Genomic DNA, 17,647 nt, shown 5'->3' on the forward strand with positions numbered 1-17,647 from the left:
AAGATTGGATACTCATATGTTGTCTCTGCGCACAATTTCGATTGTAATGAAGAAAAAATAAACATTTCAATCAATAAAAAAAGGAAAAATAATCCCTTGATTCTTGGATTTGCTACGCGAAGCCCTTCCTTCGGAAAGAAACAACGTTCAAATGCAAGCAAGTTGTGCTCATTCGTTCTACATTCGTTTTTCCAATACATGCAAGTCAATTTTCTTCTGCTTGCGGATTATGAAGCACACACACACACACACACACGCGCACTCCAATTTCCATTAAAGCATGCGCGAAAAATGGTTACGATTGTTTTATGATCCGCGTGCTACCGGCTATAGCTGTAGAGCAGTGATGGTTACCGTGTGTATGTGATTTGTTTTGCGTTAGTATCAGTGCATCTCGTCACACACGTCTGTTCCGTTGTGTGCACGTGAAGGTTTTTTTTTATGAGTTCGTTAGCTGATGGTCCTTCCCTAGCAAAAACCAGTCGATGGGTAAGGGGGTTGGGAGGAAGAAAAGAGAGAAGAAGAGGGTGAAGGGGTTCCTTTGCAATGAGTCAGGGCTGTATTAAATCATCCACTTTTACCGCTTAGGCTGTGTTTTTCTTCGCTCGTTTTATTGTTGATGGTCCGCCGGAGGGGGTGGAACCACCCATTCATGAATCTTCCTTGTTGAGCGATGCAGGGGTAGTTTGTCCTGTGTTGTTTTGCTTACAGCGAGTGATTACGTTGAAAATAGTTTGTGGTTCTATTATCAATTAACATACTATTTTGCTTTACATGTCATTATCTTGAAGATAAATATTAAAATTCTTTTTTTTCTGACTGACTACAAGCTTTATTAGCTTTAATTGCCCATGCTAAGTCATAAGATTTGGCCATTCGGAAGATAACTTTTTTTCCATATTTAAAAGATTTCTTTTTCAATGGTGTCTCATACTAAACTATACTACAAACGACAACGCATAATGAAACATAACATTTTTCTTAAGTTAGGTATATAAATTTTATATTCTTTTAAAAGTTTTGATGTGTGGTGGGATCAGTGGTGGATTCTCTATTACGAGTTTCCAAACATCCAACCAATTTTATAAGTGTGTAGAACTAATGCGTGACATGCTGTTATCTTTCGACCCGTTGTTCTTATACGTTAACGGTTGTGGTTCAAATTTAATCTGATCTCGAATCGATGAGAAACAAAAACAAAAAAACCCCGATGACTAATGACACGTTAGACGATAAACCAAATTTTTGTTGTGGGAAATGACGAATCATTTCCATGAAGCAAATGATTTTAAATAAATAATGGTCAGTAAATGATATTATAAATTAGGAAATATGTTTTATATTTCGAAAGTTCTATAAACTCTAAAAAGTTTTTCTATAAAATATTACAAAATTATAATTATTCGTGCACAAAAGTCACAAACCATATTTCTATTTGTTGAAGACATTGTTTGTGGAGGAAAAAAAATCCCTTTCTTTCGTACATCTTTGAACGAATCAATAAACAATAAGACGCTCGAAACTCATTTCAAGCCAGTTTATGAGATCTTTTATTATGAAATCGTCATAAACATGGGGGCAAGTCGTTCTCGTTTGTAAATGATGATAAAAGAAGGAATAAAAATAAAATAATAGGATATATCCTACAGGCAGTAATGAATATTATGATCGTTGAAGAATATTTAGAAAGGAAAAGAGGAAAAAAACGCAACTTGTTTATAGACAAGTAAAGAAGGAGACAGAACAAGTAGAATGTGATAAAGAGGCGGGTGATCCAATCGAAACAAAAAAAAGGTAGTAATAATTACACAGCCCCATCCGAGAGAGGATATTAATCGGTTCATATAAAATGTCAATAACTCGTGGTTTCAAACTCGTTCTGGGCTGTGTCGCGGAACATGTTTACACGGTTTGAGAAGCGTACCACATTCGAGCTTCACTTAAACACTCAAACACACAAAACAGACACATGCAATAATTGGACCCTTCTTTAGCCACCCAACGGTGGGAAATGTAAATCGTTTGTTTCAAGCGAGCAGCGTTTTGCATTCGATAATTATCCCATTATTATATCGGTACCGCCAACCCCCAGATCCGCTTGAGGCGTCGGTTTTTTTTTGTGCTGTACAACCGAAGATCAGCCTATTAATTCGAACGATCAATCACGACGCGCTCGTAGCTTCGGTGCATGATGCATTCTCACGTGCATCAGTGTAAGGTGTGTAAATGCATCAATTTATGCTGCTGGAATTTTTTGTGCTGGAGATTAGAATGAAGTTTTTTTGTCCGTTCTTCGGCGGTTTCCGTCCACGATCAATGAGCCATAATTTTTTGCGTTGATTTTATAGCAACAGAAGGTGCATTTTTTCGAAGACGCTTTGCTTTAGGCACTTAAGGGGAACGATGGGTTTGTCTCGCAAATGTGGGAAATGTGTGAAACACCAGCCACAAGAATTGTATTGAAACAGTTTACTGTAAATGAATGCTCGTACAAATACGAAACCTTCGCTTCGTTTCGGTGTAGGTAACAAGTTTTGCAAAGCATATAATTATACATAATGAAATTTTTATCGCTCTTCGTGAAGTCTTCGTAAAGAACGATCATGAGCTGCTTGCGGATCGAGTGCCTTCGGGATACCACTTGTCTGGAACCGTGAGGTGGTAATTTAATTCATGTAAACAGCTTCCGCTTTACCGTTGCTATCATCGTCTGTTAAGGGGGTAGTACACTTTGCAACTTTCGATTTTATTAAAGCTAAAAAATTCCTTTCAATGTTTATTTAATTGTTAATTTTATTCTACGATGATGACGTTAATGATGTAGTAGGTTTGAAAAAAAAATGGCAGACATCATAACACCGAAAAGGTTTTTTCGATGCACAACCGAGAAATAATTTTTTTTATTTTAAAATCACTTTTAAAATCCCTAAAAGGTAGGCAACCAAAATGAAACTCTTCAGACATTTCGGATTCTATCACAAAGTTATTACAATTAGGACTTTTTAGTATTAGCAAGTAAGTAATTAAGGGGCGGGCCCGGTGGTGCATGTGAAAAACGGCGCCCGTCCACACGGCAGGACCGGGTTCAAATCCCATCCGAACCGTCCCCCCGTAGCATGGACTGACTATCCTGCTACGTGGTAAAATAAGTCTAGATACGGCCAGGTCGTTCTAACCGAGCAAAAAAAAAGTAAGTAATTAAAATTATTAGTTCTTATCTTTTTCGACCACCGTGCGAATCTGAGATGTGTCCCATTGTTACAGAAATATTACAAACATCTTAATATTTAGAAAAAAACTTCAAAAAAATGTCCATTTTTACGATTCGAAACACCCTAATTCTTTGTTGCAAAATTTTGTACATTTTTCGTTTTACAATGTTACCAGAAATCTTATGTACGGTGATTGTAAGTTAATCGGAAATTAAGGCAAAAATTTTGCAAAATGTATTGGCCGAAGTTGTTGTCCAATGAAGATATTTTTATTTGTAATAGAAAAAGAAGAGAATAAATTTTTGGTTTTTCACTTTTTTTCAGATCGTTACAGTGTACTACCTTCTTAAGCATAAGGCTGTGCTGATAGTGCATTAATTAAAACATATTAAAAAAAAAAACTTAAGAGCTATGATGTAAACAAATCAGCTGATAAGGGGTTATATCATCTTGTGTATTATGAGCAAACATTGTTTTTCGAATGTTGTCAAAGCTATTTGTACTATTTTTAAGGTTACAAGAAGAAACACTCAAATGGCGATTCATGTTGGATTGGAAAAGAAAACTTTTTTCCACCGGTCTCTTGTGACTGTATGTGTGTGAATCGATTAGCTTGTTTCTGTTGTTTCTACATAAATGCTCATCAGTAACTGTTGTCTTCGATCGTGCGGGTGTTTACCCGGTTTACCCGATAACGTGACGAATGTGCATTTATACATTTTCGATGCTTTATCACGCGACGATACCGTGTGGGGTGAGTGGTTGTGTGTTTGCCATTACAACTTGCTTGGTAATTTTGCGTATTTCTAATACCACTACATTACATACTCACCAGTGGAGACGTTTGTTTTTTAACAGCATACGGAACGCACCCGTACATCATGTGGGAGCGCTGTGAAACGAAGCGATGATGACTTTACGTACGACGCCATACCGATGACGTCAACACGGACAAGTCGTTCACGGGTACGGCTTAAGCCGCGAGCTGATATAGCGTGTGTGTGTGTATGCGCGCGCACGTTCGCCCGCATACACAGCTCCACTGTGGCCGTGTCCATTTTTCAAGGTTCAAACATTTCGCTCCCTTCTCGTCAACATTGCCCGCACGCCTCCAGCAATAGAAGCGAGCAAAGAGTCCGGTTCGGTATTAACACACGTAATAGGGAAGATGATCGGTGAACCGAAGTTCCGATTCAGCAAGTGGCTTGAATCGTGATTTTGTTTTTGCCGACATTCGTCACCATTTGTAAATTGGTAGAATAACGACATGTAATGGAATGATTTTTGATGCGATCGGGACTTAAGAAATAGTACATGGAAGTATTAAATTCATATAAATTGCATTGGCAATTTTTTAAGACACTTAATAAGGTTTGCCAATAGTTCAAATTTTTACTAAACGTTGTCCTCCTCTGACTCGCATATCTTACTTAGCAGCTTTTTGCTAATTCAAACGTCGACTTTATTTGAAATGGAATTTCCAATCCCTCCATGAACGGTATGGATGCTTTAAAACGAGATAGATTGTCCGGTGTCATTTTAATGACATGACCAACCAAAACTTCAATTGTTACTGTGCTAGCTTCAGGATTTTCTTTTCACATACCTATACAGTTTCAAAATAATTCTGGGCAATCTGGGGTTCCTCTCTCAGTATTCGAACTGAGAACTTGTCGTGAATTTTAGACAGAGTTTATTAGGCAGCCCGCAAACCCATGCAATCATATGGAGATGCTCTGTCAATCTGCATAGAACAAGCCAGACAAACACGACATACAACAAAACAGTTTGATTTTGTCTTGCACGACTGTCACCGAAGCGGTTTGTGTGCAGGTTTGCTGACAGTTCCAGAAGACTGTTTGGTAGAGTGACAGTTCTTCGCGACAATTGGCAGAGCACCTTTCGAACAGTGACGTATTTGTCTGGTTTGTTTGGCTGTTCGCAGTGCGCTGCCTTATGTTTCAGATGACCTGCTCTATAATCCATCCTCACAACTGGTTTTTTGAGTTGATTAATTTCTTATGCTTTATGATATGTATGTACATGATCGAGTACCAGCGTTTACCAACAGCGCACTACTGCTCTCGGTGCAGACATTTGACTTACAGTGCAGGAAGTTTTGGACAAAAAGAAGTCGGCAAAGGCGGATCTTATTTGAGGTTGACTAGTGTTATTACTATCAGAGCAGGAACATGTCAGGAACTGGATTGATTTATAGAATTAGATTCTTGAGTTTCGAATGATTCGCTGTAGTGCAAAGTAAAAGGTCTCGTCTGTAGACCATAAGATTGATAGAAACTCTTGATGGTAGGGAAAGTCTTGAGAGGGGTTCTCATCCTCCACCCTGGAATATGACGTTGGTTATATTCATTTTGTACGAATTGGACAAACTTAGCCCAAACTCCAAAACGGACTCATGACATTTTATAGTTTACTTGCCTAATTTTTATACTATTTCAAATGGAAAATTTCGAATTGGAAATCTAGTCAAAGTTGCAATAATCCATCGTTCGAATGGTGTGCATCGTTTTGTTAGATCCTCATCTCTGGATCGTTAATAGTGTTTAAGTAACGTTTTTCACACCTCGCGTTAGCAACAGCAACTTGTAAAGAAGGCTGTAGCTCAGGTCACGTATCAAAATGCCCTGGCAATCTTCCAGTTATTAGCTAAGATGACTTCCTCTAGTAATATGAAATGGTCATAAAGAACCAAACAAATCTTAAATTACACATATTATCCGTTGTTTTGTATGTGGCACGAGTTAATGTTTGTATTTGGATAACGTTTGCATGTGAGTTTTTAAGTTTCATTTCATTACTGAGAATTCATTCACTTTATCATTAAGATTACGCAAGATTAAGCTACAAAGAAGTAATTACAATGTTTGATAAGCAACTTTTTTATCTCGCTTATAAAGCTTATAAATTTGAAGGGGAACAACTTCACGCATTTGGGTTAATTACCATCAAACAAATAATAAAATAAAAAAAAACAAAAACAGCGAAAAAAAACTCCCCTCAGCAAAGTAAAACTGTTCTGCAATCGGTGCAGTTAATAAAACAACCCCAAAGATATATCTTTAATGGTCGATCGATAGCAAAACACGCGTGACACATCACTCGTGCTAATGTGTCGGTCGATTCAAAGTCGTTCACCTGTTTTTCGCTCGAATCCCTTTTTCGATGAGAGGGGAACAATTTGAGGATTATTGATTTTGCCTTCCAGACAGATTTGTGACACGTTTAAGATTATCCTAATTCTAAATCTTAGGGTTTTTTTCTCTCTCCCTTTGCTCCTTTTCCTTTCCTTTGCTCGCCATTACGTCAGACCCTTGGTAAGCAGTTTAAATTCCGTGCGGAAATCGCTATGACGCGAGTAGGTAGAGATTAAAAAAAAAACCTCTCCAACCCTTATATGACATCATGTATAAGAGTGTTTTCTTCGGGCGGCAATTGGAAAATGGTACATATTTTTCCTACTGTCGTCCATGTCGCATTTACCTTGACTTTCAAAATGCCATGACCCTACTGCGTAACATATGGTCTTTATTCCGCCACCAACGTACATAAAGGTGTGGTGTACTTCATTTTTCTAATACTAATAAATATCCATATATACTAACATTTTTTCATGCATACCGTCTGTTTCCACTATGACTCAAAGTGGCTTGTGGGGGTTTTTTTTTTCGTTGTCTTTCAATTTTTTCACCAGCCATAGACTCTGAGGTTTACTCTTTCTCTAGTTGTGTGCAAAAATGTTCTCTCGCCTTTATAATCCACTTGAGCAGCATACCGTTTGCATGTGGGGTGCGAGTTGCTGCTCTTTCGCGGCTAGCAGCAGCTGATGATATATTATTTATCGTTTATTTTTGTTTTGGTATGGGTGTACGTGGCTTTGGCCGCTGTTGGAAACAACAAACTACATAAATACACTGCCGGTAGAAATGGTAGACGATGTCGTCATCTTTCGTTGCTATTTCTTGCGTGCTTCCCGCGCGCGAGATGCGGTCATGGCGTATACTTTGACACTGTCGCTCACTGTCGCTGTCGGCCTGAGTGCTAATGAGAATGGTGGATCTTTCTTTTTTTTTTTATTCTCTAAAAGGATGTATCAATTAAAGCGAGGGCTTTGACCAAATTTTACTTCAACCATATTGTGTAGCGGTGGATCATGTTTAATGGCAATATTACTAACGACAGCTGAGTTATTGTATAATCGTTGATCATCGTTGACGTTTTATTTTTTTAACATTACTTTATAATCCTAATGGTATAAGATTCGCGCAGTAATTTGCAAATAGCTTGAATTTTTCAATCTTTTATATTTATAAGAGAAGAATTGGAAGCCAAGCAATATCTCCTTTGATCGGTAAAAATATATTATCCACTGTAATAAAATTAAAATAATCACAACTCACACGTTTATAATTAAAAAAGGAAATATGTAAATAAACAAAAATGATTTCATTTCATATTTTTATATTTTAAATCTGGATTCAGTCGAAAGTGGAGTGGATGTAACCTTAAGTATGGCTGAGGAGTTGGGAACTTCTTAGGTTCATACAGGGTAGTAAACCACTGAACAAAAAAAGGAAGAAGAATAAGTAATCTGGGTCTGTTTTTAATTTGCCTTTTGACGCGTTTGATAGGTTTGAACACAACGGAAGCTTAGAAAAAGCTACAAAAATATTTTATTTATATTTTTCCAACATTTTTTTCTATTCTAGTAACAATAATCTTGAACAGAGAAAATAATCCTTTCTTTATGTTAACAATCGGGGCGGCCCGGTGGTGCATCTGATAAACGGCGCTGGTCCACACAGCAAGACCGGGGATCAAATCCCATCCGAACCGTTCCCCCGTAGCAAGGACTATCCGGCTACGCGATAAAAATAAGTCTAGTAAGGCAGAAATGGCCTGCGTGACCTGTTAGGTCGTTAAAAGCCAAGAAGAGAGAGATGTTAACAATAGTTTTTAATATCAATTTACGTTACGTTTTCAAGATGTCCGTTTGTGACTGATTGTTCAATTCCAAATAAAACGCCTGTAACTATGCAATCATCGTGCATAATGTCATTTGTTTCTAAGTAGTGGGTTTGTTAGTAGACAATTTAAATTTTGTTTAGTACCTAAATTAATTTTCCGAGAAGAGTAACAAACTGTTTTTAATACACCCGTTGTATATTTATCATCTTTCTTATCAGATATTAATTGTCCAAAATTTAAAATATGATATGTTCTTTAAGATAGATTTATAATTGTATGTTTGGTTTCATTTTTTATAACACATTTTTATTAAATCGCATGTTTTTTCCTTCCCATTTCAGATTTCCGCGAACAAAGTCTCTATCTACAGCTATTCTAACCCGAAGCATTGAGAGCATTGACGGAAGCACGCTACGGTACGGCGTATCGTAGGGTGAAAGCACTACCATCATCATTGGCAGTGCGAACGTAGCCAGTGTACAAAACTCTGCTTCGCCTTCCTCAAAAAAACGGCTCGTGAATGATGTCCGTGCAGCAGTACTGTCTACGGTGGAACAACCATCAGCCGAACTTCATCTCGGTCTTCTCGACGCTGCTGCACAATGAGAGCCTGGTCGACGTTACACTGGCCGCCGAGGGACGGCAGCTGCAGGCACACAAGGTTGTCCTGTCGGCGTGCAGTTCCTACTTTCAGGTAAGCGTGCTTTAATGCGCCTAAATGTAGACTATCACTAGCTCCGTGTTTCATTTTATAATGTCAATCAATGATATCAACATTTTGTTTGTTATTTGTAACATAAAATAGAGGGTTAGAGGGATTTAGTTAAGCATTAAGTCAAAACAACAATGAATTGTGTAGCTGATTCTGTTCAAAAATTGGTAGTAAATGCTAGGGTTAAATTAAAAAAGGCAGATTAGAGATACAAGAAGTGATTTGTATTTAAGTGTGTCACACTTCAATCGCCATTTTACGCAAGTAATGCTAGAATGCATGAAATCCTTCTAAGGATACTTTAAATTTTTCGCAACTATTTTCATAAAAAATGTGATTGCATACTTTCAGGCGTTGTAACTCCAAGACTTATTTCATGAAATTTGCACTTAAAATAAGGTATATCATAATAATTTTATCATTTTAGAGATTCCACGAGAACAGAACTAGTGAGGGACAAATAATTTGAAGAATTGAAATTGGTTTCTACATCCACACGAACCCATACGTTATGCTACGAAAAATGAATTGTCTTGCTCCACAGGGGAAATAAATGAGAAAAATGTATTCCAAGATATTTTCCGACATGACTCCGACACTTAACTCCCCTGCACGCACACATTTGCCTTTGGATGGCTGAATTTGGTTAATTGCGTCAATAACCCTTTCGGTTATTGCTTCAGCCGTACCCGGGTTAAACATAGTGCTTCGTCCCCAAGCGTGACAGGTATTAATGACAAACACATGAGGAAATAGGATAACGTGCACTTACGGGATGGCTTGTGGATGCTTTGTGTCAGACCAATGCTAGAGATGGCGTGCAACCGTAGCATATGACAAGGAGAATTTGAAACATTTTGCTAATTAATCTCATTCACCAAGCGCATGTGTGTGTTGTCTGTGGATGATAATAGTGAGTGTGTGTAGATCGTGTCGTGTCTTGTATGATTACTGACATTTGAATGTCGAAGAAGACTTCCGCTAACATAAGAGGACAAACTATTGATTTTTCTTATCCTATTGTCTCCCAAACTCTTTCCTCCAGTATGTCAGTAGAATATGCGCGATTCAGTCACAGTAGCTACAGTTTCGATCAGAAACATTCCTTCCCGGATAAATTATTCGCTCTTCATTACGGTCTAATGTGTTTCACACGTTTGTTTGCGTTGAACTGTTTTCACCCTAATCAAAAAACTGAAGTAAGAAAAGCTCAAGAAAATTCCCCTAAGCTATTGGCTTCAATGTCCTTATCCCATGTGGAAATCTTTTCACATGCGTTTGCAAACAGGGCGTTATTTAATCATCGACCTTTCAACAATTGAAATACACGGCGGTGTGCGGAGATATGCCAGAACACGGGGATGTGAGAATAATTCGTAAAAATTTTATCAACTGACAATCACATAAACATGGTCACCGTTTAGGTTCAGGGAGCTAGTCCTTTTTGGTTGTTTGTAGGAAATGTAGGAAATGCTATCGTTTAAAGAAGGATGAAATTGAAAGAGGTTGGCCTCTATGCAAAAAAAATAGTAATGTAACAGAATAGAAGGGTCGTTTGAAGCGGATTAAGATATTGAAACATTTTAAGAGTACAATTCTCTTTTGCCAGTTTCGTATGTTGGCTCACTTGTTTGTTAACACTAGAACGGCCAATCCAATTATTTTGATTGATATTTTATATTGAAACAATTTATTCATTATTTATAATGAACATTAAATTCATTTTTATATTGAAATTAATAGGGGAATTCTTAGATGTGATACTAACGCATCTATAAAAAACTGAATTTCCAGTGAAAAAGAAAAAAAATTCTCTTGGAATCGGAAATAACTTACGTTTTTGTCACTTCGAAGTCAAAATAAGGGTTAGAAGATTCAAATCAGTTAGAGTTGCACCTTTGGTACTTCATTTTCAAAAAGGTTTCAAATATTTTAAAACATTAAACTATAAGGAGGACTACTTGCTAGCGAGGAAATTTAAATATTCGCTTCATTCTTTATTGTTTAATTCACCGTCAAAGTGACACTTTTCTAATTTTGATCGTTCTAGTATATCACCCTTGCGTATTGTTTCAATCTCTGCAATAACTTTTATGCATTTTTATTTTTATCTGATTTTAGTCACTATTCACCGCCAATCCCTGCCAACACCCAATCGTGATATTGAAGGACGTGCAGTACAACGACCTTAAGACGATGGTCGACTTCATGTACTACGGTGAGGTGAACGTGTCGACCGAACAGCTTCCCCAGGTGCTCAAGACGGCCGAAATGCTCAAAATCAAGGGCCTGGCAGAGATGCCGGATGCGTCCGCCGTCTGTAAGGCGGACCTAAGCAAGCTCGACCCGTCCGATCTGATACAGGCGGCGAACGTTATACCCGGTGCGGCCGGTGATGCGATATGGGGCAGTGCCGAATCTCAGCAGCAAGCGCAACAACAGCAACAGCAGCAACAACAGCAGCAGCAGCAGCAGGCACAACATCATCAGCAGCAAACGCAACAGCAGCAGTACCAACACCAGCAGCAACAGCAGCAACAGCAGCTACATCAACAAACCCAGCAGCTGAGACGATCACCTTCCCCCACGACCAACATGTCACCCGCGGCACGAAGGAAACGGTTACGAAAGACGTCAACCGGTTCCGGTTCCATATCGACCGATCGGTTGCAGCACCAACAGCAGCAGGCGGCTGTGGTCGTAGCGCAACATCAGGCGGCTGCCGTTGCTGCCGCAGCTGCAGCCGCGGCCGCTGCTCAGCAGCAGCAGCAACAGCAGACGGACGAACAGCACGGCACGAGTGCGGACCCGAGCACACTAAATCTCGTGCCGCATCTACACATCCAGCAGCAGGTGGACAACATATCGTACGGTACGGCGACGACGGGGCACGGTGCATTAGCGCTCGGTGCTGCCGCTGTTGCTGCTGCAGCAGCAGCTGCCGCTGCCGGTAACAATATCCGCATCATTAAGGAAAGCCCCAGCTCGGACGTTGATCAGCAGCAGCACGAATCATCACAGGAGAGCGTCGATGAGACGGGCCATCACATGCCGAGCATTATCGTATGTACCGCAAGGATTGCTCGATGTAATGCCACTTAGTATTCTGATTACATTGGTCAAGCGAATGTACGCGACTTATTCGCTTTCTTTCCCAAACAAAGAATTCCAATTGGAACGTGTGTAATGGAATCAGAAATACGCTCTAGTGTTACATCGACGTTCTGTTACACGAAAAAAAAGGCAAATCATTAACATATCCCCTTTTTCCTTTTATTGCTTTGTAGAAAACGGAAGACCTGAGTGGGGTCACGCAAACCATACCGATGGACATTTCGACGACACCGGCCGCCGTAAATATAACGCAATCGCAATCACAGCATACCGGTAAGTGTGGACCCACCGCAACACAATGTGTTGTATCCTTTGTGTTGCCCACCTGTGCCGAGACACAGCCGCCGACAGTGGCCACGCTAGCCAAAGTCGCCGACTTTTCTCGGTACGCGTCCATCTCTGTCTGTCTGAAACCTTTCTATCCTCGCCCGTTTCGTTTTCCGGTCTCTATATATTCAGCCTCTCTCTCTTGGTGCTGCTTTTCGTTCATTCATTGATTTGGCTACATTAGGGACGGTGTGTTTGGATGTATGTTTGTAAACGTGTGCGACTGTATGCGGTCTACGTACTTGTGCGTTTCACTCGTTTCATATCCACAATTACAATTATGATAGCATTAATCATGTTTTCATATGATACTAACAAGCTGTGTTCATATTTTCATCCTTCATTCATTTTCGTTTTCACTCTGTACTTAGGTTTTTAAATTACTTCGTGGCGTTTGCTCAGAACGGGGATAATTTTTTTTATATTTAATTGTTACGGCTATTATTACGGTATTGTAAAAAAAAACTACGATTAGTTTTATAGAATCGCGTTGTTTGAAGTTTGTTGATTTACTTTTCATCTTTCGGAAAGATGTTTCGGATGATTTTATTGAAGGAAATTTCACTTTAAATTTTATGAATGTGTAAACCATTTATGGATATGCCACGATTTGATTTAAAGATCTAACCGAAAGCATCATTGTTTGTCCTTTTTTCGGCACTGCGTCTAATTTAAATGTTCATGATAATCGATAAATGGTTTTTTCCTCATTTGCAATGGGTGTTTTTACACTTACACCACATTACTTTTCATATTTGTTTTTGATTCGTAAAAAACACGATTATTATGTCTTAAGTTTTAGTAAAATTGAAATCTTTTCTTTTATGGTAAACATTTTCCGAGTGTAATAAGTTATGCATGTGGATCCTAGAATTATTGTTCCTAAATAAAATGTTTTCCATTTAATTATAATTATTTTTTCAATACCAATCATCAGTAGATGTGAGTTCCTTTTTGCCCATTTGGGGGTACGTGTATCTCTAACGTGTGCAACGACCGTAATAATCCGCTGTCCGGTGTACCCTTGTTAGCGTTGAATAAATTGAATTGTGCGTCACAAGAATGCAATTAATGTTGGGCAGTAAATATATTGATGGATTATAAAAATATAATAAAACGTCCAGAGCGGAATGGTGTTCCTTGCACCAGATCCCGTGTGTCCCATGTGTGTGACAGCCATATTGTGTAGGGGTATACGAGTGTTTGCTCATTTGTGATGATTTTTTTTTACAATACAAGCAGCAAACAAAACAAACAACACGTTTGCTGTAAGGGAGGTACGCCAATCATATTACCATTTAAAAAATGGTATCTGTATACCGGGAACTCATTTAACCGTCCTCCGATGCGTATGTAATGAGATGTGCCAGTATAAAATAAAATAGCATTTTTCCTATTTTTATATTGTGAACTTTAAGATTTTTTTATACAATAAAATTTACCAGCAAAATATCGTTTCATATTTCGTGATAAAATGAAAATAACTAAACAATAATATTGTGTCCTGTCACAACTTTCGGCAAAAGATACAATAAAATAGTTACCAAAATACATGAATACATGGAATTCCATATGATGAATCTATGATATTGATCCGTCCCAATTGGTTACTTCATTTCTTTTGGCGCGAGTTGTGTGCTTTTTTGATGCAATTTTAATGAGTGTATGCAATTGAATTCGGTTTAATTAGCTTCACGGGTGCAATTTGGTAGCGCAAGGAAACTTTTTCGTTTTTTCTTACAACGCGAGCTTATGTCGCTATGAATTTGTTTTATGTTTAAACATTTCCTTTTTTCCAATTTACAAATGTAGATTATTTTCAAACTGTAGTGCTTTCATGATTCAATAATAACATTGAAACATAGAAACATAAATAATAAAAACATCACTAAATCAAAAAAGAAATAAAAATATCAAACGAATTTTAACACAAAAACAGCATAAACAAATACCACAACATCTGTTCCACCACTTTCGATAAACAATTTTCATTATAAAAGTTTCTTTTCCCCATTCTCATGGTAAATGATATGCAAATGTCTTTCTCTCTCTGTGTGTATTTATTTTTGTAAATGAAAAAAAAACGAGAATAAGTATTGGCTTATATTGCATTTTCCAACCCCCGGCTTTTCTCTTTCTCCAGTATTTCCCCACCTTGATGGTGTCTCACGACTCGAATTGTATTCGCTCACGGAATTGTTTGCATAGTATGCGTGGAATGCAAACTGATTAAAATTCGTTTCGAATAGTCATCAGCACCATTAAACCACCTACCTCTGCAGCGGAGCCGTCAGATTCGGTGATATGGTTGGGATTGAATTTTCCCGCCATTGTCCTGCCGCATCCAATGCGTTAAAAAAAAGCAGATAGGATGCTCGTTTTTACGTTTTGTTGCAAATAGTGTGTTTCCCCTTAATGATTGTTGATGGAAGAGCGGACTATCCCAGAAAAGGGGCAGAAGCCCTTTACTATCTCCTGTTTTCTGACTCACACCCACACGCACACACAAACGAATACTAAATTGTTGTCCATCCGATGTGTGTCCCTTTTGCATTCGCACCCGTTTCACTGTCATCGTGTGAGGCTGATTGGCCGCAGGATTGGCGTATTGGCGTGAAACACGTTGAAACCCTCTACCCGACGGCATGCAGCCGGTGAAAGCAGTAACGCGGGGTGGGTTAAATTACGTCAACTCGAGGCGGCTGTAATAATCTTCCACTCTCCAAGTATCTCATCTACTTATTGCTACCTTGCGGATGGATGGCAACTGCAGCAGCAGTAGTAGCACATTTTCACGCCTCCCCATGTACGGAGTTCGCAGCCCGTTGGCTGTCATCGGATTTCAATAAAATAGCACTCCACCGAAGGTCGCTTTACACTGCAATCACATTCGGTATCGATCGATGCCGGAAAATGCAGAGCCGTAACGTTGCGACGCGGGAATGGGTTGTGTGGAATCGGATGCGTTAAAGCATCGAGCGCAGAGTATTGAATGTGGTTGGAAGGCAAAAATACCATTGGATAATGTAAATGATGGGCACTAGGCACAGTTGGAGTTTTGTAGTGTATGTTGCCAAAAATGATAGCGATGAGTGTTGGTGAAATTCGTTGAATAACTGATGGTGTGATTTTAATTTTGCTTCCGAATGAAAGTTGTAAAACAAATGTAAATTGGGGGTATTTTATTGAATTAATATCAAGATGTAGTTTTGAAAAGTTCGGTGTAACTTTAGTCACTGTGTTACTGAAGTGATTATACAGAAGAAGGCTATAAAACAAATAAAAAAACTAAATAGTATGTTCATCTACTTTAAAACTCAAATTTTCTAAAATATTTTTTTAATATGCAAAATTGTAATTATGTTAACCAGATACAGGGTTTTCCAATTCAAGTTACAAAATTGGAAACAAAAAATCCTGTATTCGTTACAAGTTGAATTAAAATGTGTCGAGATAGAAATATAATTCTTCCCACATTGTGGAACTAATTCGGAAGCAAAACACGATTTATTGACGACTCTTTTCAATAGCAATATGGATTCATTTACCGCACAGCTGGTTTCTACAAACATCGATGTTAATCCTAATACTGTGCTGAAAAGAAAGTACAAACAAAGCAGCAAAAAAAATGCAATTAAAAACGTTCAATTAGCGACTAGATGGAATTAAATCGCCTAAACAAATAAAGCGCAAAACATGTGTCGGCCGAACGATTATTTCTACTAACAGTTAATGTGACCAATTGAACAAACTTGCTTCGTGTTTTTGTTTCAATCGATCATCCTTCATCACAGTCGTTTTGATCTGTAATTACGATCAATTGCTTTGATTGTTGATTGTTGGTTGGTTGTGGTTGTTAGCTGTTTGAAAATGTTGGAAAACAACAGGGAAACTATGATACCGTGCGTGAAAAAAAAGAATGATTTTATTTTATTTTTAGCGCAAATATTTGTCTGCTTCTGTTATCGAACGGCTATTAACTTATTTAAAGGATAGCAAAAAAATGAACCGTTATCATGCCGTTATCATCGTACTAGTTGAAATGAAAACAAAAAAGAAAACATATGTGACAAGCTTTATACTGTATCATGAAGAGCGTCATGAATAAAATGAACATAAACGAGGATGAGAAATAACAGAGGAAAACACTTCAAGTTGAGTGCTTGCCATAATCGTTGTTTTGTTTTGAATATGTGTTCTTAATCTGATCGATTTGTGTTGAATGGAAAATATAGACAAAAAAGAGAGAACACAGGTAATCCATGTATTATACGCAATGTTGATGAGAATATTGTAACTGAAAAAGAAAGATTAGTTTAAATGGGCTGATTTTCCCCGTATTTTTGGAACAGTTGTTATTATACATTTTTAATATTCATTAAAAATGTTAATTAACAGTTAATTCATTGGGATAAAAATTTAATGAAAAATTGCTCTGTGTGAAAAAATATTTTAAATTATTCTTCAACAGCTATTTTATTACAGGGTTTTGCAATTCATTTTTAACTGTCTGTTTAACTGTTTTAACTTTTCAAATTTTTTGTTTCGGCAAAAGACTATTACAATAACACCGTTTTGACCTTAGGCGGTTTATCCATTGCTGCTTTGCCATAGAAACAGGCAGGAAAAAAAGCTTCTGTGTTTTAGATTAGATTTATTTTCCTAATAAAAAAATCCACTTCCATTGTTAAAACAAAGCCAATTTCTAGAAGGTTCATCCATGTTTCCTATATTTTGTAAATGTTGTAATTACATGTATATTTTGTTAATGAACTTTTTATATATGTTTGTTTTTGGTTTATAAATTCGTTTCAGATAAACGAAAATGTAATAAAAATTGTCCTGAAATTACTTCACAAAATAAGTCCGATCGAATGCTTTAACTTAACAACAGCTCAAAAGCTTGGGGCAGATCTTCTAGAATTATAAAAAACTGGTAACAATTCATTGCTGGAACTGGAGTTGAAATAGCTCGTTACCGCGATGAAAAATTCTTTTGATAATTAAAATTTTATCTGAAAACTTTGTAAAACAAAAAAATATATTCATTATATTTCATTTTTTTAATATTACAATGTTAAGTGTAATAATAAAGAAATTAAAATTTCTGGCATTATACTCTCATACATTGAATCGCTTCTCGTCGCTCGCCGCAGTACAACCGGAAGTTTTTTACCTCCACCATGGTGTAGGTATTCGCTTTTGTTTTGCCGATGCAAATTTTACAATCACCACAACATTGGACATTATTTTTTTACTCGCTTTCATTCCTGTATCATACGATCCGGTTTTCCCG

General features: G+C 37.7%; 1 protein-coding gene across 6 annotated transcripts in view; it reads left to right on the plus strand.

Annotated features, from left to right (window-relative positions):
- LOC125771948 (longitudinals lacking protein, isoforms A/B/D/L) overlaps positions 1-17,647 on the plus strand; it is a 52,814-nt gene that overhangs the window by 8,551 nt on the left and 26,616 nt on the right. For all 6 annotated transcript variants that reach the window (XM_049443164.1, XM_049443158.1, XM_049443159.1 and 3 more), the window contains exons 3-5: positions 8,540-8,892; positions 11,032-11,973; positions 12,198-12,297. In XM_049443164.1, coding sequence (XP_049299121.1) covers positions 8,719-8,892; positions 11,032-11,973; positions 12,198-12,297 — 1,216 coding nt within the window. In that variant the 5' untranslated portion in view covers positions 8,540-8,718. The remainder of the gene's footprint in view (positions 1-8,539; positions 8,893-11,031; positions 11,974-12,197; positions 12,298-17,647) is intronic.

The sequence above is a fragment of the Anopheles funestus genome, chromosome 3RL (assembly GCF_943734845.2).
Source record: "Anopheles funestus chromosome 3RL, idAnoFuneDA-416_04, whole genome shotgun sequence".
NCBI lineage: Eukaryota > Metazoa > Arthropoda > Insecta > Diptera > Culicidae > Anopheles > Anopheles funestus.